We start from the raw sequence: 27,957 nt of genomic DNA, 5'->3' as shown, positions 1-27,957 counted from the left end.
CCCATTGCCGGCAATGGAAAAAAAGTCACGACACACCGCGATACGTCACATGACGTTGCGAGTTTGATACCCCTGGCTTAAAACATTAAAATTCCTTAAAACAGATGCATTATAATCTAACAATGAAAATGAATGTCAGGAAGGAAATAATTTCTTACCAACATACTGTTTTGGCAGTAAATATGAGTGTATGATTTTCTTTGGTTTGAGAGGGAAAAAATAAAATATTTTCCATCTGATTCCTATTTAGAAAAAGACAGAAATGTTTACCTGAACACAATAAAACAAATACACTGAGAAATTGTGCTATGATGTTTTAGACGGTAGAATAAAACGTTTAAACATTGAAAGTATTTTACCATACAGAACAATGAGAAATTGACAAATGTCATTTGCTCTGTTTTCCATGCAAAGACCACAAATATCAATATGGTGATAATCCATGCTAAATGTTACTTATTACCCAACTACAGAAAAATCAGCTAAGTGAATTGTTAAAATATTTTTTAATTCTCATAGCAAAAAATGGAAGCAATGATTAAGCAGGCTTGTCACGGCAGATGCCTGCACAACCATGAAACTAAACTAAGGTAAAATTTGATAGCAATAGATTTGCTTCAATCTTAGCCCACAATCAATGTAAGAGTTGTACTTCTCTTGACAACTGGCTTGAGGCATCTTTTCCATGAATAGGCACAGAGAGCTTCAATATTTGCTTGCAAAATTCAATAAAGCAAAATAGTGTTTGTGTTTGCAGCCCGAACAGCATAGCAACAACATCTGTAAGGCATGGTACCTATTACATTTTACATTTTGCAACTAGCTTGAAAAAGAAAGTTTAATATAAAGAGAATATACATAGGGATAGTCATATAATTTAACAACCCATGAATTCCAATTTTCCATAGCAAAAAATTTAAATTCATCAGTAAACCTACCTACCAATACTATGCTCTAAAATAATACTCCTTCATGTTTTCTCTGCTATTTTTATTGTTTTCATTCATTAATCCACTCTCCAAATCTCCATGGCTTGGACAGTTTAAAAAAAAAAATCCAGGCAGATGTGAAATGTAAATTGAAATGAATGATTTTTCTGAACTAGGAACATTTGGTTGTCTTTTTGACTTCTGAACTTTTCAAGCTTACAAAGGTTTTGCACATCCTAATAGCTAGACTGGATTTGGGGAGGCCTTGGTTCAATAATTACCACATTATATTCAATTCTAGATTTTCCATCAGAGAAAGAGCTGTAAATAAGTGGTAGAGCACATATTTTTCATAGGAAAGGTGCTAATTTCAAACATTAGCACTGCTAGATAAACCTGCCTGAACTTAAAAGGACCTTATAAAAATAAAAAAATAGCTTCTACGTAATCTAATAAATAATTCAATTTTAAATGAAAAATATTACTTACATTGAATCCTTTGTAGGACCATTTTGAAGCTTTTACGTTGATCCAAATTGATGTTTCTGAAAAAAACCCAATACTTTTCTTCAGACTTGATTACTTTTTTTCCTTCTGTCCTGCATTACTATACCACAATAATTTTGTTATGAAATCTAAAATAGCATGTTTCCTTTTAACGTGGACAAACAAATATTTTTGAAATGATAAAAACAAATTCCTCTCTTCTGATTTTAGTTTGGAGCAGGCAAATTAGCATCAGTATCATTACCATATATTCTTTTTCAAGCTTTTCATAAATACATAAGGCTTTTAAATCTTTATATTTAATAATTTAGTCGGAATATCAAACATTAAATCATGAAATGCTAGATTGCAGAAACACTCGTGGTTGCAATAATGAGAACAACATAGGAACATTCTTTATAAGTATTTTATTAATTTTCTAGTTTTACAATAATAAGTACTTAATAAGCAACATGTTGTCTGGATCCGTCAGTAATTCAGTGGTACATATTAACTTCCTCAATCTAGGTACAATACTACACTATCCAGTGCTTCCTCTCTTCTTCTGGTGTTTTACAGTTTCCATACTGGGCAAATACAATTCTTATTGCTGTTAATACATATACAATTGAATATCAGCCTTTGTTACATTTTTCTAATATTATATATAATATCAGTAGTGTCAATTTAAAATATCTTTTCTAACCAAAACATATAGCAGTAATAGTAACAGTAAAGTTGGAAGGGACCTTGGAGGTCATCTAGTCCAACCCCCTGCTCAGGCAGGAAACCCTATACCATTTCGGACAAATGGTATCTCAAATGCATTTGCACTATCTATTTGTTCAATCAATATCCTGTTTTTCCCGCTTTTAAAAAAAAATATTTCCCATCAGTACTCAAAGTGTCTCTATCGGTTATAATTTTCTCATAATAAATTATATTTGGGCAACCAAAGGCTTCCCTTGTTCAAACCCTCTTAGCATTTTCATATTTCCCTTCTCATACCAAAATATAAAATTCTAGTTATAAACGCTATCTTTTTAGTTCTAATAACACTTCTATTTCTAACAATTATATATTCTCTTAGCCATATTCAAACATCTTTTTAATAGTATAATATCCCATCTAATGGGTCAGGACCTCTATTTTCTTCAGTCTTGCTCTAGCTTTCTTCCTTTGCCAACTAACTTTCCAAGTCAATGCCTTTGAATCATCAAGTAGTTCTTCCTCTATTTTTATGTATATTGTTTGGAATAAGTAAGACAATTTAGTTAAGATATTTTTGGAAGAACCTCAGCCCATTGATATTCATTAAACAGCCTCCTTCCTTCTCCAATTTCCCACAATTCTCCTAACAGCTTTATCTTCCATTCGATTGGCTTTTCTTCCTTATCCTCAAGAGTGTTCTGATATCTTGACAGGTAAGATGTCTTTTTGGTTTCCGGTATCATTGCTATGTCTTCTAATTCTTCGTTAATTCCTTCCTTTAGGTCCTCCATCTTTGGATCCGCTTCCTCTAATTTTTCTTTTATTTTTTGGGGTTACTAGTTCCTTCTTTATAGTCATTTTCTGAATTTTGGATTTGGATTAGAAAATTATTCTTTTATTTCCTTTGTGTTATTTTTAGTCTCATCATGAGCTAAGGCAATTGTCTTGTGTTAATTTTAACATAGAAAAAAAAATCCTTCTGAGCTTCAACAACATTTTCTTGTTGATATGTCAAGCTGGGGACTTTGGAGATAAGTGTTAGAGATGGTTTTTTACCATTTAAAGCTGAGTATGGAAGATTCATTTTGTTTTTATATGTGGTCTACGTAGTCCAATCTATTTAGGGATTTAAAGAGTTCCAGTCAATTGTCATTTGAGCTCCAAGTTATCCAGCCTACCAGTCCATCCTTAAGCCTCCCCTAAGCAAATATAAGCAAAATTCAAGTTTTTCTGTCCAATGAGAAACATGTCCTTTCTGTCCAGAGAGAAAAAAGCAATGAAAAGTTGTTCATCAGTCAAAGGTTTATAATCCACAGTATTCCATCATCTCAATCCATAATGCATGTTTCTTCTACAGGTAAATAGCTGCACGACACAGCTCTAAAAGTTAGTTAGTATTTATATTCATGGTCCAGGCAGGCTAGTTTCAAAATAGTTTATCGTCTCTGCCACACAGATAAGCAGCCCAAGAGGTTTTTTTCCCCTTTTCCCAGCTGCAATCTAGAAAAGTGAAAGTTTCCAAGGTCAACAAAAGTCTTAATTGGGTCTGGGCTTCAAGCCAAGTTTCCCTTAAACATAATAAATTGTAGTGCTGTGGTTTGCCACTAGATGTTGTTGATGCTGTCTTCTAGCTTTTTAAGTCCAAACATATTACAAGTTTTCAAGTCTCCTTTTTTTTTAACAAAAAAAATCTCAAAAGCACTTTTAGTTCCCAAATTTCAAAGCTATATATATGTATTGATTCCAAATTAATCTTGTAATTTTCTCTGTTTTCCCCCAAGCAATTAATTCACTGGTTTTCTTTTTCTGAGGAAATAGGATGGAAATTCCCCTTCCCTCTCTCCTCGGGGAGGATTCTTTGCTTTGGGTGTTTTTTTCCAGAAGAAAGTCTTAAAGAGAGGATAGGATAGGATAGTTCCATCCATGTTGCTCGAAAGTTGCTCGTTAATGTTTATTTTCTTTGGTTGTCAACAGCTTCTGACTGGCCACATGAATGTAGCCAGTCTTTCCCCCGCCGGTTTGGAAGGCTTCCTCGGATCAAACGGAAGGGCCACTGCCCTCCTGCGATCAACAAGGGTCCCCTCTTTTGTTGCTTCTCTGGGGTGGCTTTCGACCATTTTTGGAGTCCCCATCGGGGCGAAATCGAACGCGGAAGATGGAGCCCTGACTTCCTGAGTCCATCACACCACGATGTCAAACTGGAAGTCCATAGGAACCTCCTTTAAAAAGGATTTTTTTTTGTTCACACCATCATGCTGTCTGCTTAGAACCACATTATGAGAAAACATTCACATGGAACAGCAACACTTATTTAACCTATGCATTTGCCCAGGCCCAGACATCACACAGAGAAGGAATAAGCACATATATAGAGAGATAAATATTCCTAGAAAATACTCCAGCATTTACAGAAAGGAAACAAAAAGCTACCTTTAGATTAACTCACATTGCTTTTTTTAAAAATGTATTCATACTGGAAAACTGCAGTTATAAGCTTAAATGCTGGATCTTCAAATAAATTGCTTGGTTTTTACCTTAATAATACTACCTACCTTGGGCTTTGTAGTGCTACAATGTTAGGGCAGCATTGCACATGACATCCTTATCAAAAAAGCAGCTATCTAAAAAGTTCAGAGCTAAGTGAAGCAGTTTCTAAATGAAACCAGTGCTATGCTCATGATCTTATTTCAGCTTTCCTTTGCTTTATGGGCCTGCAAAGGTCATAATGTGAGGACTGGTTGTAAAGTTACTTTTTTTAATCATTGTTCTAACTGTAAACGATCACTAAACAAGACAGTCACTAAACGAAGATTACCTGAGTATTGTAATTCAGTCGCCTATTCTTTTTCAATTAGCATTTATATTAGCAACAGTAAATGAACAGAATATTTTAAATCATTTGAATGGTTTAATGATCTGAGCTTTGCAGACAGAAAAGGTTTCTATGCTACTTCCCAGAACTTAAGAGGAAAAAACTGAATGAAATATATTGCTTCAATTCATTTGGATTTAATATTACTCTTACTCATCAAAGGAAGTTATAGACACACCGTAACACTGGACACACTAACCTGTTAACTCAGTAAGTGATTCAGGTCTTTCTTCAAAGAGTTTTCCTGGATATTTTAAAAAATGGTGATTTAGGACCAGAACTTTTCTTTGGGGATTTTCTGATATCTATGAATTAACAAACATGAAAAGAAAAACTTTAATTAGCTTTTGAGGCTTAATGTGAGGCCAACCATTATTAATAACATTGGGAGACACAAAATCAACATCTTTTCAGCTTCAATCAGAATCACATGGGTTTGGGCATATTTGTAACAAGCAGACCACATTCCCAGCCCCTTTCCTTTCTGCTAGACAGAAAAGAGTTTCTCCTTTCGAAAAACAAAACACTAAATGTTTTGGATTAGAGGTTGGAAGCCAAGAGGATTAATAGATTTTCCTCAGCCTTAGATTTAAACTGGAATCTGCAGGTAGCAGAATTTTCCAGGCAGAAAATTAACACAGAGATAGTATCTTTTCCAAGGCTTCTGTATTCTCTGAAGGAATAGAGAAAAGGTAACTAAGTATTTCACAAATTTTGATTTCTGTATTTCCTGGTCAATGCTTCATTTTTTCCCCTGGTGTTTATGTTCTCCATATATATTTGGAATATTACATATTTTTTATGCAACTTGGAAGCTCTTTTAGAGTAGCGTTATCCTAAATGAAAAGCAAATCTGAGACTTTCGGTTTTGCGCAGTAGCTCAGCAGCCAGGGGATTGTGGGGCTCCGCACCTACAGATGATTTCTGCTTGCTAGTGGACCCTAAATGGGCCTGAAGTTGCCCCATAGAGGCAACAAAGAAGGAAGTCCTGCTGATTCCAGAGGAATGGCAGTAGATCCGATCGGTCCAGGAAAAGCCCTCCAGAAACCATCAGGAGAAAGGCTAGCTTAACTTCAGAGTCTAGTCCAAACTACAAACAGCCGAAGCCCAAAAGAACTACTTTAAGCTGACTGTAAACAACGTGTTTGGAACTGGGTAAGAATAATTATTTTCTCTCTTCTACTTGAAAATTGATTTCCTGAGGGGAAAAAAAGAAAGAAAAACCCCAAGAAGCAAAATGCTTCCAAAAGTGAGAAGGAAGGGATCTGCCTCACCCTCCTGCAGACAGAAACGGCGAATTAAATTTTTCAGGGGGAACAGAAATATACTGAAATGAAATGAATATAAGACTTAATCTGGATAAGTTTGAAATCAGTTGATTCTGTTAAGATTTTCTTTTTAAACCATGAAAATAGAAGTAAATAAAAGAAGTAAACAATTGTCTATTTCTGAAAAATGAACTGATGCTGACATCTAGTGGTGGATGAAAATATACAACAGCAGTTGCTCTATTACAGGAGCTGGTAAAGCCCAGGAAAATATAACTTGTTTTTGGTGACCTTTAATGTCTTAATAACAGAGAATAACTGTGACAAAAAAAGAGAACATTTTGGGCTATTTATAAACTTTAGGGAAAAAAATTGACCTTTCTGGATTATAAATACCAACTCGACTGTGACTCTAAAGCTGGCTTCAAAGAAAGGAAAACCCTGATTTTTGGCTATCATGGAAAACCAGAGATCTGCAGAAAGAATATACCAAGAAAAAAAATACTTTCCAGAAGGAGATCTATACAACAAATCCAAACAACAATGATCTCAAACCACGAGGAATTTAAAAATAACTTTGAAAATATAAATGAACACATCTCCAATTTAACTTTACAACACAAAAATTCTCAGAAAATAAAAACAGAGAGTGAGCAGAAAAAACAGACAACTGAATACGAGATAGAGGAGAGAGATTTTAAGATGGAACTTAACAATAAAAGGAAGTATGACTTAACCCAGCTGGAAAAATTTTTACAGGAAATACTGTACATGGAAAAGATAACCTATACTCTAAGAGAGTGATGGCGAATCTTTTAGAGACCAAGTGCCCAAAAACTGCCCCTGCACCTGCCCCACCTCCTGCCCCGCCCCTACCCTGCCTGCCCGCAGGGTCACTCATAGCCTCCAAGGCCTGCCACAGATCGCCTAGGCAGCCCAGCAGCGCCATGGCAGCCATGCCCTCTGCCGTGCCCCGCAGCATCAACTGTGTGCGATCGGGCGTGAGGGCAGAGTCTTGTCTACGCTGCCTGGCTGCCATATCCTCGGCTGTGCTGCTCTGCGTGGGCCACACTCGGGGGTGACTCTCCTCCAGGGGGGTTGCTGGTGAGGAGGGGGTCACAGGGGGAGGCAAGGCTGGGGCAATAGCATGTGTGCCCACAGAGAGGGCTCCGAGTGCCGCCTCTGGCACCCATGCCATACGTTTGCTACCACTGCTCTAAGATCACAAAATAAGTTTGAGGACAAGAAAAAATATTTGACAAAATGGATTCTGCCAGGAAAACTACGAGAACTTGAGAGACAAAAAATGATAAATAAAATCAAGAAAGAAAGGAAAAGATTCTCAGTGAATACGAAGGGGCGAAACCTTCCTATAAAAACACTTACAAGATTATGGGAAGATTCTTTGATTCAGCAAAGCATATTGATCAGGAAAGATGTTTGGCAAAAAAAAGGCTAAAGTGAGAATTAAGAAATTAGATGATGGGATTTACCAGAGGGAATATTTAAAAATTAAACATCTGTTTGAATATGGTTAAAGAAATAGAAAGATTTTGGATATAAATGAAGATTAATTTAAGAGGGATGAACCCCTCAAGTAATACAGTATTTTTTCTTTCTTTTTTCCTTTGTGTTTGTTTTTTGACATGAGAAATATAAAAATGTTTTATAATGGTTTATATAAAAGAAATGTTTTCTTTGTTTTCCCCCTTTTTTAAGATATGAAAAATGCAAAAGTGTTGGGATGGCTTGTATGAGAAAAAAGACTTAAATACTTAAGTGTAACTAATTTTGAGAAATAGAATTGGTCATTCTTACGAAACTTCCCTTTTGTTTAAATTTATTCTTAAAACATTTGTCCTAGATACTGTTCCGTTAGTTCTATTAGTTAATCTTTTCTTTGAAATATAACTACACCAATAATAAACGTCTTTGTACTCTTTTTACAGATATAAATTAACAGTAAATAAGTTTCTTATTCTTGACATAATTAAATTCGTTGGCAAAAGAGAATATAATTGGAAGAAAAGAAAATCAAGCAAAGCCATTATATGGACTATAGAATTATAGAAATTGTTATTGGTTTTTTAAATACTAACCCAGACAGCATGCTGTTTACCAAATATTAAGGTGATTATGTTAAAAATCAATAAAACATATTTTTAAAAAAGAAAAGCAAATCTATAAACCCTGGCATCTGCCCAGAGTCTTATATAGGTAGTCCTCAACTTATGATCACAACAGAGCACATTTCTGTTGTTAAGTGAGACATTTGTTAAATGAGTTTTGCCCCATTTTACAATCTTTCTTGCTACAGTTGTTAAGTGAATCACAGCAGTTGATAAATTAGTAACCTGGTTGTTAAATGAATCTGGCTTCCCCAGTGACTTTGCTTGTCAGAAGGTCACAAAAGGTGATTATATGACCTTGGGACACTGTAACTGTCATAAGTATGAACCAGTTGCCAAGCATCTGAATTTTGACCACATGATCATGGGATGCTGTAAAGGTCATAACTATGAAAAACGGTCATAAGTCACTTTTTTCAGTGCCATTGTAACTTTGAATGGTCACTAAATGAACTGTTGTAAGTCGAGGACTATCTGTACTGCCCTTTATAATTTTTCCATGTGAGTTCCTTTTTAGTAAAAATCTGTGATTTAAATAACTTTTATTTTTATTTCCACTATTGATGAGTATTTTGAATATGAAGGGGAAGTTAAAAAGGGATTTTTACATTTTCTTTTTTTAATTGTTAATTTTGCCTATATCTTGTTAGATTGAAAAATTGTTACCCCAAGGCAGAAGGCAAAGTTAGGCTTCTTAGAAAGGACATTGAGACTCTTACACTTTTAACTTATGAACTCAGCCCTGCCACTACAATGGCAGAAACAGCCTGGTTAATGAAAATATATTTATAATTCTAATAAAATATGTAACATAGATAATATTCCTAACACTGCTATCTTTCCTTACTTTCAGGAATGTAAAAAAAAAATCAAACAATAAATGTTTTTTCAGGAATGCAAACCTGTTTAGTATTGTCGTCAATAAGGTCAAAAAATGCTCTGACAGTAGCCAAGTTCAATTCCTTACACCTAAAAATGAATATAAGGGAAATATGCTTGTAAAATCAGATAAAATAAAAGCAAATAATAGCCAAATAAAAATATTAGAACAGCAGTATATCAGTCCTTGAACCAAAAAGCTTTTAACTACTCACCAAACAATGGAAAGATGATCTGTGGAAACCCAGACTCGAGGAACTGCTGAACTCTGGATAAAAGAAGATTTGTATTATCCATTTTAAAACTGAACATCCAAGTATTTATTTATTTACTAGAAGCTAATACCTTGCTGAAACTAATATGGCTGAAATCCTGCTTACATTGTTATGACTAAATCCAAAAACCGAGCATGTCATATAGAACATTTGACTCTTTCCTCCCTCTTTGAACAGCAGACAATTCTGCCTTATTATACTTTGAAATGTCTGCTCATTTTGCCATTTAGATGCTGTACTGTTGCTTGAGAGGCACCAGGAAAATATGGTCTTACATACTTCATGTAAGAGTTCTCTATTATTCATTTAAATTATGTGCAGATTCATATTTATTGATTCAATGAATTTGTGAGCCGCCTCATTCATTGAAGCAATAAAGATTAAAAACGGAAGTACAATTATATAAATTGGATACAAACTAATTCTTAGCAGGATCCAACCGTTTAGTTACAGCTAATATGATTTAGACATTTTCTTTTAAACAGGTTCTTTGTTCAAGGGATTTGGAGTAAAATCCAAACTAGACATGGCAAAAAAATAAGAAAATTGTGGAGTCTTTGTTATCAGAGCTTGATTGTTTGCTTGCAAACATTTCATTAACCAACTAGATAATATCATCAGTGCTAGTGAAGGTGGGTTTTATTCTCTGTTTATATATAGTAGTTTCCCTTTACTAGTTGGGTAATGAAATGTCTGTAAGAAATCAACCAAATTCAGAGAGCACCAAGAACTCCACAGTTCAACCCTGAGCTACATAATTTTCTTCTATAGAGAAAATTCTAAATCAAATGTAATGTGCTATTTCTTGAGATGGAAGAATCTCCAAATAAATGTAGCAATGAATGCTACACTCAAATTGAGATCTCAATTTAGAATGTCACATTCAATTAGGGCAGATGTTAGGGCAAAAAAGGACTAAACTATTCAGGAATGTTAACAGTAATATTTAATGATCATCAAAAGCCAAGGCTTAAAAGCAACATTTAAAGAATAGATGTTTTACCACAACAGATAAAGCACAATTCTGACTACTTGAACTGGGCAGAAAAGCCAATCCAGAGCGAACTTGATAATCTCGAAATCCTCCTGCTACAGAAAGGGTTGTTAGATTCCTTATTTCTTGAGCCTTCTGAATCCAGTTATGGTTCACAGTTGTGTAAAAATCTATGAAAAGAATGTTGTTTTAAATATAATTTTTGCAGATTTGTTTCCTGAGGTTCAGCAATTTCTTCAGTATTACAAAATAATAATTTTGTAGCACATATCAGCATATCTTATAATTCCACATTTCCCCACTATCCAATTTCAAACAACAAAAAAAACTAAGCAAATTCAGCATACTAATAAGGCAAAACAATAAATCATATTCCAGAAAAATGTAGAATTAAGATAAAAGGCCAGTGACATAGTTTAAATCCGGCAGGTTAAAGCCACTATTCTACATAAGGTAATTACAAGTTGATCAAAGATATTCTAGAGAGTTTTGTTTCCCATAAAAAAATTATTATCTACTGTATATGAAATATTTAATGAAAGTTCATATTGATATGCATTAATTTCAACTTTAATAGCAGTAATCTTATTCCAATATATTTGACCGTATCCATTCAAATTACTTATATACATTTAAACATATTTCAACATGTAAATCCAAGTATTTAGAAAAAACTGTACAAACTGTAAATCCTACTCACACATACATACATGCATGCATAGACACATACGCGCACATATTGCAATAATTTGGGTTATAAGTTTTAATCACTATTGTGTATAAAGTGGGCATTTTTATAGACCACTTTATAATCTATTTGATAGCAAGAACCATTCATGCTCAGACTCTTCTAGTAATTGGTTTCAAATTAATATCAAGCAAATAACCCTTGATTTAATGTTTAAGTCTTGGATATGGATGAGTTGGCATAATCTCACAATATCATCCAACTGCCCACAGAAGTGAGGGATCTGAAAATAATATCTGAAGAATTCTGGAGTACCTTGGATTTTTCAGAATCCAAAGTTAGTGATATAATTGTTGTTAAGCCCCTGTCTTGCTTAAGTGCAGGCACGTAAGTGGCCATCATTGATGCTGCCAAGACATATTAAGTACAATTATTTTCATCATAAAATTAAAGGCTAGGTCTATATGCAAGCTATGATTAAACAAGTACATATTAAGAAAAAATCTTGATATCAACTTTCAGAACTGAGTATCTTCCACATTATTCTACTCTGCAACACATTTCTGGTGAAATTGCTAATATTAGTAGGTATAATAATAGAAGGTATAACAAGGAAGGTTTTGGAATTTCTAAGTGTTTTTCATTAAATCAGTGGGAATGAAGCTTATTCAGTTACTGAAAAGTAAAAAGGCAAAAGCAAAAAAGAGGGGGAAGGCAAAATAGAACCCCACCAATCCAAAAATTCTTAGGAATGTACTTACCAGCAAGATATTGATCTAAAGGCAACACAGGTGCAACATGGGGTGTCGCTTGAGTAATAAGAATATTGAGAAGTTCTGGTTTAAAATGTTTAAGAATGACTAGTGCTCTTGCAACAAGACCACCCATGGAATGACCTACTATTGCAACACTGCGGGGAGCGAATTCATGACCCTTCAAAAAATAAAGAAAAATAATCTCACATCAGGCACAATGAAAACATATAAAAGCACAAATTCTTTCCCATGTGACAATTAATATGTGACTCCTTTAAGGTAGACCAGACTAAGGAACAGACAATGTTGCCTAAAGCTATCTTTATTAGAATAGCTATAGTAACTGAATCTTGCAAGTTTGAATGTACTTCCCATGGTCCCTCTTTTATCTTCAGGTGAATTGGGGGGAGGACCTGTCTGAGGTATCTTCTTAAATCACTTTCTTGGTATGGGCTTAAGCCACATGTATCTGATCACTGCATGGTAATGGATCTTCTGTCTGTTCATCAAGGCCATCTTCCATATTCTCTGCATCATGGGGATTGTCAGAGCCCCTCAATTATATTTGCCTTTAAACCTTCCCTTTTTCCCTCCCTTGCTTTTGCCTATGCATTTTTGGGGCTAGTCATACTATTGGGGGAAGGTGCTTGCAGGGGGAATATTATCTGCTTCATTCTACTCTGTGTGAGACGCCCTCCCTCTGGTCGAGAGGAATGTGCTTGCAAATCAGAGACTGAGAATCATGCGGGTCTGTCACAATTCAAAAAGGGCAGGATACTTTGCCTCAAGAGGCCATTTTGGTGGCCTTCCTTGAAGAAGGACATTGAAAGTTTTGTGGCTAGCTGCCCTATTTGTGCTGCCACTAAATGTAGGCAGGGAAAAGCACCTGGCCTCCTGCAACCAGTACTGAGCCCTTCAGCACCCTGGAGAGAGATCTCTATGGATTTTATTGTCAAGCTGCCCGAAAGCACAGCTTGGGTCCACTTTGTCCCATGTCAGAAGATCCCGACTGCAAAGACTTTGGCTAAGCTGTTTGTGCAACATATCTATCACCTTCAAGGCACTCCAAAAGATATAATATCTGATAGAGATGTCCAATTCACCTCTAAATTCTGCAAAGCCTTTTGGACCTTCTGGGTTTGGTTCAGGGCCTGTCATCTAGTCATCATCCTCAAACGAATGGGGGGACAGAACGAACAAATTCTGTTCTGGAACAATATCTCTGTAGTTTTATTAATTATGAGCAGGACAACTGGATTGATCTGCTGCCATTTGCTGAAGTGGCTTACAACAATGCAGTACACTCCAGCACTGGGTTCACTCCTTTCCAAGTGGCAAATGGCCAGAGTTTCCTTCCTATGCCTGAACTGCCTGCCACCGAACCTGCTATTCCTTCTCTAAAAGAGTGGGTTTATCAATTGCAAAACATCTGGCCAGTAGTTAGAAAAGCCCTGGATGAGGCTACAGAAGCTTATAAAGCACAGGCTGACAAGAAAAGAATGGAACCTAAACCTTTCCATGTTGGAGATACAGTTTATCTCTCCACTAGATTTTTACAATCATTGCAGCCATCAAAGAAGCTGGGCCCAAAATTTATTGGTCCGTTTCCTATTAAACGGATTATCAATCCTGTTACAGTGGAGTTGAAACTCCCTAAGAGTTTGAGACAAATCCACCCAGTCTTCCATTGTAGCTTACTGAAACCTGAGGTCACCTCCAAATTACAAACTGTGACCGCTCTGGTTCCTCAACCTATTATGATTGAGGATGAGCAATACTTTGAAATTAAGGATATTTTAGATTTTCCACACAGTATTTAGTGGCCTGGAAAGACCTGCCTGCTTCACAGAATGAGTGGGTTTCTAAGAAGCATGTTAGGGTCCCTAGATTGCTCAAATGCTTTCATGCTCGCTATCCAGATAAACCTGATTAATGTGTTTCTTTTTATGTTCTTTTTCCCCTGTTTTTTTTTCAGGTGGATTTGTCTTTCTATTAGGGGGGCCGAATGTCAGAGCCCCTCAATTATATTTGCCTTTAAACCTTTCCTTTTTCCCTCTCTTGCTTTTGCCTATGTATTTTCGGGGCTTGCCATATTATTGGGGGAGGGTGCTTGCAGATGGAATATTATCTGCTTTGTTCTACACTGTGTGAGAAGCCCTCCCTCTGGTCGAGAGGAATGTGACCTGAAAACATCTGCCTTATCTCCAGACAACATAGCCTGGGACTGTTGGAAAACAAAACCCAGAGAGACCTTGAGAAGCACACTAAATCTCCAGCTTCTCATAACACCGTGGCACCTATGGATTGGGATGATTTCAACCAGATGGTTGGACACTGGGAGAAGGAGTTGTGAATTGCCTTTTTGATGTAATCCTTTACGCGCCAAATCTCAGACCTTGCTTTGCTCTCTTGTCATCACTAACTCTCAAAAAAGTTCCTTTTGAGACAATGCCTGTTTCAAGAGTTCTGCTTCCTTGGGAGATCTAGTTGAGGCAGATTCTTACAGGGATAATGGCACAAAACAGTAACAAGTTAATATACCTTGTGTTTATCCCCATACCTTGTATAATTTAAGAATTATTTTAATACACTCATGCACAAATCTCGTCTGCCTTTGTAGACTTCCACCATATAGTGCAACCAGTTCCTCGTTGAAATTCACACTGAAGACATCAAAATGATATTTGAAGTCAATATCTTCTGCCTTTCTCAGTGCTATTGATCCAAGAGAACGTACTGAAAAAAGCATATATTAGAAGCAGAGATAATTAAAATCCTGGATTTGGATGATAAAGTAGATCCTTAAAAGAAGCAGGGGGAAGGCAGAAAACAAAACTATGAGGATTTAAAAAAACAAAAACAAAACCTCATTCTAATTTTATGTCTTCAAACTCCAAATTCCAAAAATCCACACTCAATATGCATTGTAACTTGAGAACAATATTATTTTTCAAATGGAACCTTAGAAAGGTTGAAATACTTTCAGCAATTTTAGTGAGCTCTTGTCCTCCATGGATTCAGAGACCAATTAACACCAGAGAAAGGCGATTGACACAATGGTGGGGGATCAATGTATGGTATTCCAAAGAAAATGGATTACCTGGCCCTTTTAGTCAGAATTCAGGTCTGGCTGTGGAACAGAGACAGCAATGATAGCAGTGGTTTATCTTCGTCAGGCCCAAGACGAAGATAGTGTACCTATCTATGCCATATTAGATCTTTCCATGGCCTTCAATATTGTCATCCAGGGCATACTTTTGGATTGCCTGTGAGAGATTGGGGGGTGATATGTTGCAGTTCTACCAATCAGAGAAGGGAAGGGAGGACAGGGAAGGAACGACTGGCTTGATGGCTACTACTTTGTGGAAGTCAGAAACCAGTCTTCTCCCATTCCTATTTAACCTATACATGTAGCCTCTGGAAAAGGTCATCTAATAGTTTGCACTTGGGTATCATTAATGATTCACAGCTTTATATTGATACTTCAGACTCGGGATGTATTGAAGTCCTATCCTGATGCCTGTGCGCTTAAATTGAAAATCCTAACAAGATGCTTGTCCAACAGAGATATTTGTCTGCTCCAGTAGTCTCTTGACAGGGATTAGCACTAAAGAACAAGCCTGTAACTGGCTCCATTTAAAACAGAAGGTGAAAACTGCAGTCAGTGGGGGCTTCTCCCAGTTTTGGTTGGTGTGCCAATTTTGGACCCTACCTTGAAAAGGAGGACCTTACTACAATGACTCATCCCCTTGCTACCATCCATTTACATTACTGCACAGACCTCTATATGGGGATCTTTTGAAGACTACTCAGATGCTTCAGTTCATTCACAATGCAGCAGCCCATCTGCTAACCAGAAATTGCTAGAGGGAGCACATGACATCAGTGCTATGGGAGCTACACTAGTTACAGACAGATTTCCCAGTGCAATTTACAGGGCTTCTGGTAACTAATATAATGTATGTAGCTTGGCTCCAAGTTATTTGCAGGAGTGCATTTTCTCAATGGAATTTGCTCTGATAACTCAAACTGTCCAGGAGAAAATACATATGGACCTCTACTTGAAGGAAGTAGTGGTAGCGAGGCTCCCTAGTACTGCTTTCGGAATGGTTCCAGTGGACTACTCATCTGGCTCCCACCTGGAAATATTTCAAAAGTGAGCTCGTTTGGTTGGCATTTGGTCCTTGATTCCATCTTGGTATGGTCATAGCTTGGCTTTGTTACTTCATTTTTTCCTGCATTTTTATTGTTTTAATTGTGGCAGTTTAAAAATGTAACTAATAAATATAATAAAGTACTGTAAATGCAAACCATTTATTATCCAGGAAAACATAGATTCATGTAAAGATTATTATTCCCATGCTATTCCCTCTTTAGGTATTCTACAGAAATACTGCTATTCCTTCAGAGATAGCTTACCTTGCTTAAAACTTCCAGCATTGCCAGGAAGAAAAAGGATAGGAATCCCCGTTAAGTTTAGATTTCTATTTTCTTCTGCAGAAATTCCTTCCCCGTAGAGATATAGCTCATAGGCTGGGTAACGTCTAGATATTTTCTTAGGTAATTTTATTTTCTGAAACAAAACATGTATTTCAGCAGAAGAAAGGTAACATTTTTGTATTAACAGGAAGAATCTAAGCAAATGTAATGTAAATAAAATTTACACAATAAAATATACTGTGTATTAACAGGAAGCAGAGGTACTTTTAAAAAGCTTGAAACAATATGACAGCTTTTTGAATATTTCACTATTTTCTTTATGTAATTAAAGAACTGCAAATCTGAAAACATTTGCATTCTTCTTCCTTCTGACAGTAACTTTGGAGAAGATCCTGAAATGGAGAATCAAAACTTGCCTTTGCTTACAAAGGTAACCATGCAAGTATGTGTATAAACTTTATGGCACTAGCAGGGGAAAGTGTTACTTTTATTTTCCACATCCAACAGATTTAAACATATAGTTCAGCTTTCCCCAAGTTAATATTTTTTCCCAATTCTCATTAGCTACAGACACCATGTTGAACCGGAATGGGCAAACTCGCCACGGCCAATTCTCTGTGCCCAACTCTCTGTGGCCAACTTATCATGGCCAACTCATCATGGGACAACTCACTGCAGGGCAATTTAACCATTCAATAGAATTATTTAAAATTAATTTTAAAATATTTTAATTTTTTGTCATTCATATTTTATTTTGTCTCTCTTTTTGCATCTTTTTTCTTTAATGATTCTATTCTACCATTTATTTGATATTAGTGTACCTCTTGTCCTGCGCCATGTTGGCTATGGCAAGTTGTTCTTGTTGTGGCTCCATCTTGTGAGCCCCTCTTATCGGAGGAAGAAGGCTCCGAACATGAAGGAGAGGAGATGGCCAGGCCTCCCTCTCCAGGACCCTCCTCTTTGGCAATGCCTCAAGTGTCTCCCGACGGAGAAGAGATTGACCAGGAGCCAGGTGGAAGACTCTAACCGGTCCTCGGTCCACACAGCCTATCACTCCTTCTCTTCAACACCGACCTAGGTGCGGTCGCATCCTCGCTGTTCGCACGCGTCGTCTTTTCCTCTGCACGGTCTCTAATTCGACTCAGTGACCTGGTGTGGGGTGTCCGATATTTTCCCACCACCACCGGTAAACCTAGAGACACTGCCTGTTTTCGATAATCTCTGGCGAAGTAGTTTGCTGTGGCTTTAAACTGTGTGTATTGTTTTTTGTTTCTGTGTGCTTGGAGTAAAAGGTTTTGGCAGGCAGCTACGGAGCTGCTGCCAAGTTTCTTATCTGTGAAGTGGTGTCTGGAGAAGTCTTTAACCCTCGGCTGGCTGTTTGGGTGTGTGGGTCGGACGAGGACAGAACAGTCCTGTGGCAAGTTAATTGTGGCAAGTTGGCCATGGCAAGTTGATTGTAGCTAGTTAGATGTGGTGAGCTGGCCGTGGCGAATTATCATAGACCCATGCTGAACAGCCAGAAATAATGGAATGTGTAATACAAAGCTCAGCAGTGAAAGCTGCCCTAATACTTATACAGATCCAGTGCTTTTATATACTATTTTCTGCTGTTAGGAATCATGCTATTAGAAGTAGGCAGATGAAGCCTACTTGCAGAATATTAAAGCAAAAGAAGTGTAAAGGTAGTCCTCAACTTATGACAATTGAATCCAAAATTTCTGTTGCTAAGCAAGACAGTTGTTAAGTGAGTTGAGCCCCATTTTATGACTTTTTCCCCAGCATTGAGTGAATCACTGCAGTTGTTAATTGAATCATGTGGTTGTTAAGTGAATCTGGCCCTTGCTACTGGCCTTACTTGTCAGAGAGCCAGCTGGGAAGTTTACAAATGATGATCACGTGAATTTGAAACAGTGCAACTGTCATAAATGCATATCAGTTACCAACTGGTTGAATTTTGATCCTATCACCATGGGGATGCTGCAATGGTGGTGAAAAATGGTCATAAATCACTTTTTTCAATCCCTTTGTAACTTTGGGCGATCACTGAATGAACAACCGTAAGTCAAGGACTACTTGTATGTTGGCTTTTCACTTGTCCTTACATGCAAAAACTGTAGAAATGCCAAACTCTTCAAAGCTGAGTTCTCAGTCCTTAGTTCTTTATGAACTTAACGACCTTACTAGGAATAACGATCATCCGACCACATTGTCTTAGACGGACGGTTTCGTCAAAAGGTCTAGGTTGATATTAGTTATATTCTGTTCAATGAGACTTAGGGTAAATGGAGAGGGAGAAAGGACTACCACACATTAGAAAAGATGTCACCAAGGAGAAGGAGTTTTGTTTCCCCAGAGTCTGTTAGACACTCCATTACACAAGTTTAAAATTCTGCTCTTAATAATAACTATTCCAGTTGATTAAGACTTGTTTTTTGGGATTCTTAATTAGCTTTTATGTGCAAGCTACACATTGTACAATATTTAATAGCTCTGTTATTATGTTATGATTCTAATCTATTTTGAAAGTGCCTTTAGAAATACAGAGTAGAAATATACAAAACGTAAAATAAACAGGAAGGTAAAATCCCAAAAGACAGTAAAATCATCCCAAAAAGCTGACAGAAACTATTTGAATTATATACTCAGGGCTTTTTTTTTTTGTCATAGAATGCCCAGAACGGAGTTCCAGCACCTTTTTTGGATGGAACCTTGTAGGGTAGGGCAAGGCGGGTTGTATGACGTGTGTGAGTTCCGGCACCTTTTTTTTTTTTTTTTTACAAAAAAAGCACTGTATATACTGTATATGGTTCCTTTTTTTAATGGCAAAGAGAAAAAAGATGGTAACCAGCATGAAAGCCGATGAACTCAGTTATAGAGCCAATGGGTATGCCACTGTAAAACTTCAAGTACTAGGAGGTACCATATTTTCCCATGTATAAGATGCTATTTTTTCCTGCAAACACCCAGTTCAAAAATCAGGTGCGTCTTATACAAGTGCAGTGTCTTATACACGAAAAAATAATGGTAACCCCCGCAGCCCAGGGCATGCCTATGTGGGTTCTTTACATGCCACTGCCATGCCGCTTGGTACAGGTGTCAAGCGCCTGTGGGGGGAGGAAGGGGGGAGGGGGCAAGATCGTCAGATGGCGGCATCCGGAGGCAGCAGATGGGACCAGCAGCATGGATGGCAGCGACAGCCCTTTCCCTCCCTCGTACCTGTATGCTGGCTGGGGACCCCGTGGAATGCAGCTGCGAGGCCATCCTGCTTGATAATAGCGGCCGGCTGAACTTCCAGATTTGCCGGCTCAGCTGTTCGGCGCTCTGCTGAACAGCTGAATGGCGCAGAGAAATGATGGGGTATTTAAAACCTGCCTTCACTTCCCTTGCCTTGCTGTCATGCCAGTGCTCACGCCGGTTTGTTTACCAGGGTCAGAAGGCTGCTGCTGTGAACTGACTATGCATGCTCATTGTGCCGGATGCTGGTTAGGTGGGTGGGGCCGGCCAGGAGGCGTCTATTTAGAGCGCTGGGAGGCGGTTGCTCCCAGCGCTGACTTTGTTTGCTGTAAACTTGGAACTTGCATGCCAGAGTGTCTTATACAAGGGTGCATCTTATACATGGAAAAATATGGTATACATCTTTGTATACAATCATATAAATATCATAAGCTGCTCTATGTAAAATATGATCAAGATATTCATGGGAAAAGAACAATTCTTTATAAAAATTATTGCTTGCCATTGTGGATTAATGGGAATTTACTCGCTGTAGGTACACAAACTACCTATTCCAACTTGGCTATCAAATAGATTATGTAGTTTTACCAAGTCTCACCCTTAATTATTACAACTAGTGTCTTTTGTTTTATCAATCCAGCATAAAATAAAGATGACTTATGAAAGACTTTAATTTAATATTGCAATATCTTTAATTAAATTTTGTAATGTTTTTGTACTTGATGTTAGTTTTAAGCTTAGTTTGGTTAAAACCTTTATTCTTCTTCAGTTCCTGTAACTTTCTGACTTGGTAATGATCATAATGCTGATCTAATTTCATCTTCTAATATTAGATGTTCTTGTTAAGTGGCAGGACCTTTCTAAGCTATCTTGCATGTTGACATCTCTACTATACTAAATTTCAGAATTCTCCTTCCATCTTTGTTGGATTTCTTGGAACTGGTTATTAACTATCCATTGATATCCTTTTCCATACCAACATGAGGTTGGTATTTCCTGAGTTTGGAGATCTTTCAAAGTTTCCCCCTATATTCCCATGTTTGTTTTCAATTTCAATATCATCATATAATATTGTTTCTCTTAATTTTAACAAGGATATTGTTAAGAATTATTAACAATTCTTTGTTAAGTTTCTTCCTGAAATCCTGATTGGCTTCTCTTGCATTTTTGGCAATTTCCAACATTTATTTTCACAATCCATTTGCTTTCTTCTCTTTCTTGATCTTTGTCAATGCCTTTTGACATTCATACTTAACAATTTATTTGATTTCATTCCATAATTCTTTTGGTTCCTCATTAATGGGGCTCAGGACTTCAAAGCAATTCTTTATATCCTTGAAAATGGCGGGCATATGCTCAAGATTACATTCTGGAAACTGTCTGGTTTTCTTTTTCCACTTTAGCTTAACTTGTAACTTGCATGTTATCTATTCGACTATTCTACAGTCACATGTTTGCTGTTATAACTGAACAATTTTTATACCAATCAGGAATGAGATCATAAGAATTGGTATAGAACCAATCTGAAACTACATACAAAATAGCAAATAAAATGGTTTGCTCACCTGGAGAGGATGTCTTGGGATTCCATACCATACAAGGCTTATAGAAAAAGAGTTCTGGCAATTTTCTTAGCAAATTTCCTCTTCAAATCTGCACTACTGCATCTATTAATTCTTAATATTTAAATGTCTTGTGCCTTTTACTTATTTTCATCCAAAATATTTTAAAAATACAATAGTTTTTTAAGCTGATAGAAATCAAAATAAATAAATCATAAAGATAACCAGTTCTTGTCTTTCCTATTGAATTTGCTGCAAAAGCCCTAGTAGTTATACTGACATTCCAACACCCACCATGCGTTAAACTAGCTATTATTATACTTAACAAATTTAGCCCACAGCAGCTTCCAAATACTGATTTAAGTCATTTGTACAACATCTGCAGAACTCTTCTCTAAAGTCTTTTAATATTCTCCATTTCATTGTACTGTTTTTTTTTAAAAAAACCTGTTGTTTTAGGTAATAACACTGTAGATATATATTACCAGGAGGCTGTATCACAAGGTATATCATGTATTTATTTGCTAAATTTATTTGCCACCAATCTTGCTTTGGGATTACTCTAGCTGGCTTACAATAATAAAAAGAAAGAAATGAAAAGAATGTAAACAGAAGTAAGGTAACAGAGCAATAAAATAAACAAAGAAAAAGAGCATAACAAGAAATCCAACTATATGATTACCAAAAGTGACAATTTTATATATACGAATATGGCAAGGGCCTATAGACTTATATTCATTTGCCTGGAATAAACCTCATTGAAACTATTACTATTGACTAGTTTAACACTGTACAACTGTTTCCTGTATATTTACTTTGTTAACCATATTTACTTTGTTAATTGTTTTGACAAATTGAATCAAACAAATTGAGTCCTGGTCAAAATTGTGGTAACAGTCCCATGTATTACTCTGTAGATAACATATTTCAGAATGCTGTCCACAAAAATTTCATTCCCCCCCCCCAAAAAAAAAACCAGAAGTGTTAATAGTTTTATTACTGGAGCATATATCCCAAGGTCCTTGTCCATAAGAAACCTCAGCAAGAAACAGCATGTGAGGCATCAAATACAAAGTAACCTGCACTTTAAAATTAAGTAACTTTAAGGCATCTCAGAAAGAACATGCTTTCAGAAAGGCAACACTGTATATTCTGTTGTAGCTCAGTGAGGACCAAAGACCTTATATACCACTTCTTCTCACAACAACCTTCCTATTTAGTATGAACACTGGATAAGGGCCATTTCTCAGATCCTTTAGCAAGAAAAATTAATTATAAAATCAGAATGCTGTCCAAGGCACATTTCTGGAAGTCAAATCTATATTCTTCTGGGGAAAGTATTACAGTATTAGGAGTGACCCTGCATTCTCAAATTAGAATTTATTACAAAGTTGTTTGGTTTAATATTTTACTCTATTTAAAAATATTCATCATACTTTCATTCCCTACATTAAAATCATTCTTTGAGGAGGATGAGGGATAATTTAAACAAACAAATTGCAAACAAAAAACACCTCCAGCTATTTGCTTGCTGAATATGCTATATAAGGAATTGTGTTTCACTTCAAAGTAGACAAAAATAATTTCTGAATAACACTTATTATAATTATAAAGACAAACTAATTGCTTCACTTCCCATGCCTAAAATAACCATATGAAAAGAGAATGATATTTTAAAAAAAGAATTGCAGGAGCTTCTGCTTTTGCTTTCCTATCATATCATCCCATTACTTGTGATACATGTCTACCTTGGTTTTGGTCTGTAAATAGCGCATGGCATTATCCATGATGGTAAAACTGCTGACATTATAGCCATTTTTACAAGGAACATGGGAAAAGCTGACAGAAGGGGAAAGGTCCAGCAGAAATCTTTTCAGGATAAAATTGACTTATTCTGCTTTTGAAAAGACTGAACACTAGTGCATTTTTTTTTCCATCACAGTTATCATCAGAAAATGACGATGATAGGAGAACACTTTGAGAACTAGAAAACCACAAGACGAATCAGTACTCATTATCAAGGCAGTAAATGAACTGGCAACTTTCTAGCAGGTTAAAAATGCAGCTTTGACTTTTGCTTGATTGCATGGAAATAACAAACCCTGACTCCTTAGATCCAAGTTCCAAGCCAACTTGAAAAAGCCTGTTTCCCACAAAGGTGAACTGGGCTGCCTTTTCATAATTAAGGCCCAGAAGCAATTTACTGAAGATTTTATTCTTCTTAGGGCAGTGAGTCTCAAACTGGTCTCCACACCCTCTTTACGTTTTTTAAAAACGAGTGGGAGTTTTGGTTTATGTAGTTATGTCTATCAATATTCACTGCACTGGGAATCAAAACTGATAACATTTTAAAATATTTTTCCCCACTACACGGACCCCTTAAAAGGGTTTCGGGGGGCCCAGGCCACACTTGGAGAACCGCTGCTCTAGGGCACCTGATATGGGTGCTTGAACCCCGGGAGAGTCCCACATTGAATCAGAGGGGAGACCCACACCCATCATCAGACAGACGGGCGCCGGTGCAATGAGATGAAGCCAGCCCACCCGAAGAGGCAGGGGCTGAAAAGGGACCGTTCCTGAGCGCGGGTTAAGGGCACAAGGCAAAGGCGCCCTTCCTCCGGAGGAGCTGTCCCCGAGACCTGGGTGATGCACAGGCGGCTGCGGAGAGCGAGCAGCCTTCATGGGGTCTCGACCAAGTTTCTCAGGAACTCCCTGAGAGAAAGCAGGTCTGCGATCGCCAGCCCAGGAAAGGGGGGACGGACGGAGCCAGCCTCTCAGGGAGAACTCGGCGGAGGGGAAGCAAAACGGGACACCCTGGAGCAAATGCCGCCGCCCGTCCGCCCAGCCACTCACCAGGTACTCCGGGTAGTCGAACATGTAGGTCATGCTGCACTGGTTCTCCTCATACTGGAAGAACACGTCCCGGGCGCCCAGCAGCACCAGAGCCGCCAAAACCCCGTGAAATAAAATTCCGGTCACCCTTTCCGCCGTCCACATGTCGCTTTCGGCGGCGGCTGCCCGGCTCTCCCTGCCGCCAGGGCCGACTCTGCCCTCTCGCCGGCGGGCCACACCCGCCAGGAGGCCGAGGACCGCCCCGAGCGCCTCCCTTGCTGGGCGGGGCCAAGCTGCCTCCGCCATGTTTGGAAGGTCGACAACCGCCTCGGAATTCTCGGGCGCGTGCCTTCCGCCATGTTGGGAGGGTCACTCGGACTGGGTGGGCGGGGCGAGCGGGCTGGTGAGGCGGCAGGTGGCTGAGCCTCGGGCGGCTTTCCGCGGGCAGGATTTTGCGGCCGTGGCTAACGGGGAATCGGGGGTTGGGAAGCCCAGTTAGCAGCTGCGGAGGCTTGCATCTGCTATCGATTTAAGCCCGAATTACAAATGAGCACAAACATGAAAACCAGGAGGAGGAAGAGTTCCGACTATCGTTGGGAAATTAAGTCACATCTTTTTTAAAAGATGACGCGAGTGGGTTGTTGAATAAAACATGTATTGTTGAATCGTAACATTTATTTAATAATAAAATAATAAACACGTACCAAAGAATGACTCTTGAACGTCACCCCTGAGCGAAGTTATTTGCTTTGTGGCTGCTAGATTCGGTCTGAAAAAAATCCGGACAACCTGCTGGGGTTATCAAGCTCCCAACTTCTTGCTGTCATCTCCTGATCGTCTGGATTTATCAATCCCACTTTCTGTCTAATCTTTTACTGGCCAATCCTTCACCTGACTATATAAATCCGCATGTTGGGTAGAAATTATATTTAGTGGAGTTTAATCCAAATTAACCCTGTTTGCAACTTGTTGGCAGTAATATGAACAATATATATCATCAATAGCAAAAGCAAAGTTGAGAAAAAGGGACACTGAGGCTCATTGAAGAGATGCTGAATCACATCTGGAAGAGATGAATTGCTACATCATACTATGCTTGGCTGTACAGGTAGTCCTCGATTTAACGACCACAAATGAGTCCAACATTTCTATTGCTAAGCAAAACAGTTTAGTGAACTTTGCCCCATTTTATGATCTTTCTTGCCATAAGTGAATCACTGCACTTATTAAGTTAATAACACAGTTGTTAAGTGAATCTAGCTTCCCCATTGACTTTGCTTGTCAGAGGATCTCAAAAAGTGATCATATGACCCTAGGACACTGCAACAGTCATAAATAAATGACAGTTGCCAAGCGTCCTAGTTTTGATCATATGACTATGGGAATGCTGCAACAGCATAAGTGTGAAAATTGGTCATAAGTCACTTTTTTTTTTTTTATAAGTCACTTTTTTCAGTGCTGTTGTAACAGTAGTTGCTAAGCGAATGGTTGCAAGTCGAGGACTACTTGTATTCTATTGACTAAGCCACAATTGACTGGGTTTGCATAACATACTGTTCTATGCTTTAAATCATGATTGACATCTACAAGAAATTTATGGAACAGGAAAAATCAAAACAAAGCATATGATACCTTAATGCAATGCATAATCAGATTTCATTTGCACCATAAATATACTGTACCTCTGTTTATACTATGCTGGATAACAATAAATAAGACCAATCAAAACATTACTCTAAATGCACTCAAAGTAAGAAGTGGTTAAGTTTCAATAGATTAAAAGGAAATTATGTATATGCTTCTACTTGAATTCTGGTCCCTTTTTTCTAAAAAGATGGTTAAAGACATTCCACAATTATTTTGAAACCTGCCAAACTTGAAATGTAAGATTATGATGCAAACATCTATGCCCAGCCCTTAGTTAAAGTTACGCCTGCTTGATAAATGTTTAATGAAACACATATTCTCTGCTCATGTTCTTTATTTATACTGTGTGCAAAACGCCTCCACTTTCCGGAAGGGAACGCGTCCTTTCTTTGAAATATGTAAAAATTTAGGAATGAGGGTGAGGCAGAAGATTTTGTAATTGAGAAAATGTCATAGAGCTATTGTTTTTCCTACCAAAAGATCACTGTTGTACTGAAGATTCAGATATTTGTGATTTAGAAATAAATTGGTTTAGTCTCTGTATGAGCCAACCTCATGGCATTACAGTGGTTTGACTTTTTTTCTAAAACCAGTATAGAACTACTAAGTGAAAATGCTCTGTCTAAAGGAGCCCTGGTGGCACAATGCTTAGAATGCAGTATTGAAGGCTAACTTTGTCCACAGCCTGGAGTTCGATCCTGACAGGCTCAGTAAAATGAGGACCCAGATTGCTGGGGGCAACATGCTGACTCTAAACCACTCAGAGAGTGCTGTAAAGTATATGGGGAGGTATATAATCTAAATGCTATTGCTAAATGATTTTCATTGAATTATTTTGTTGTGAAAATCATGGAACAAATATCCATGCTTCACATTTGCAGGAAGAAATGAAGAAATCAGGCAATTAGGATGTTGGAAAATTAATTTTAGAGTTTACTGATACATAAATTTCCAGTTGAGAAGCTTAGAGAACATATAAAATCGCTTCCTACAAACAATAACTTTTTACACAATTGGTTTATATACCAAACAATTTGGGAGGTAAAGCAAACCATCCAGCATTATGGTTCCAGCAGCAGTCAGCCTGATGTCTTCTGGAAGTTTCCAAACAGTTTCCCTATTATTTACAGTATGTTTTCCCCACCTCCAGTAAATAAAGATGAGGCAAACTCAGTCAAAAAAGTACTTTCTGACCAGGGTTACAAGGGTTTCAATCAAACAATTTTTAGTTATGGTTCTTAAAAATAGAAATCAAATTTCAACAGATGATTTGAAAGAAAGAACAATTGCAAAACAAAATAAGAATTTTTCCAGCAATTTATTCTTGTTTGGAAATGATAGCTGTGACTTCCTTTCTTACATATTGAAATTAACAATCCAATAATTGATTATGAGCCTTCAAGACATTTTTGACTCCTAGCAACCAAAAGATAGATTTGCTATTCTTAATCTCTGACTTTCTCTGATTACAGTAATGAGTGATTTTATTAAATTATTTCAAAGACCTGTATAAAATTGACTCAAAATAGTATGTGGGCTATCTTATTTATTTCCTGCCATTTATATGGGCATATTAGTTCTGTTTTTGGGATGTTGTTAACATTTCGACTACTGCAATTTGGTCCACATTGGGCTGCCTTTAAGGACCAGACTGAAGAATCAATTTGTACAAAATGCAGTGACCTCAGTGCTCATGGGTGTTTATAGATACTTCTCACACCTGTCCTGAAGGCTTTGCACTGGCCTATCAGGTTTTGGGTCTAATTTAAAGTGCTGGTCTTAATATATATAAAAAAAGCAGTTACAACTTTGAATCTGGTTGTATGATACTTCAATTTATGATCACAATGAATTACCATGGCAATTCTGGGTTCAATTACAGTTGTAAATTGGTGGACTTATTGGCAGCAGAAGTGAGAAGACATTAGGAAGATGGGGAGGGTACATCTAAAGTAGTTGTTGCCTCAGTTAGATAGCATCTCCCATCCAGTGTGGTAGAGTGGTTATGGAGTTGGACTAGGAGTGAGAGTGGAGACCCAGATTCTATTCCACTTTCAGGCCTAGAAGGTCACTAGGTGACTTTAGGCCAGCCCAATTCCCAAGGTGATGGCTGTGGGGAAAAAACAGAAAGGAGTCTATATAGTAAGACTCAGTAAGTCACACTGAGTTCCTGTACAAAATATGGGATATAAATCAAACAGATAAACAGACGAGCAGCTGGATAAATCCTTTGATTTTGGAAACCATCTGGCAATG

At 37.5% G+C, this 27,957-nt stretch overlaps 1 protein-coding gene across 2 annotated transcripts in view; it reads right to left on the bottom strand.

Moving 5' to 3' along the window:
• The window catches only part of PGAP1 (post-GPI attachment to proteins 1), a 36,977-nt gene extending 24,813 nt beyond the window's left edge, over positions 1-12,164 (bottom strand). For both annotated transcript variants that reach the window (XM_029283551.1, XM_029283552.1), the window contains exons 1-7: positions 11,993-12,164; positions 10,553-10,713; positions 9,490-9,542; positions 9,298-9,364; positions 5,198-5,303; positions 1,419-1,474; positions 159-242 (exon numbers count right to left, since the gene is read on the bottom strand). In XM_029283551.1, coding sequence (XP_029139384.1) covers positions 159-242; positions 1,419-1,474; positions 5,198-5,303; positions 9,298-9,364; positions 9,490-9,542; positions 10,553-10,713; positions 11,993-12,119 — 654 coding nt within the window. In that variant the 5' untranslated portion in view covers positions 12,120-12,164. The remainder of the gene's footprint in view (positions 1-158; positions 243-1,418; positions 1,475-5,197; positions 5,304-9,297; positions 9,365-9,489; positions 9,543-10,552; positions 10,714-11,992) is intronic.
• Between the last annotated feature and the right edge of the window lie 15,793 nt (positions 12,165-27,957).

This window comes from Protobothrops mucrosquamatus, unplaced genomic scaffold (genome assembly GCF_001527695.2).
Source record: "Protobothrops mucrosquamatus isolate PMUCROS unplaced genomic scaffold, P.Mucros_1.0 scaffold129, whole genome shotgun sequence".
Lineage (NCBI taxonomy): Eukaryota > Metazoa > Chordata > Lepidosauria > Squamata > Viperidae > Protobothrops > Protobothrops mucrosquamatus.
The sequence above is the reverse complement of the archived record's forward strand: the minus strand, read 5'-3'. Positions and strand labels throughout refer to the sequence as shown.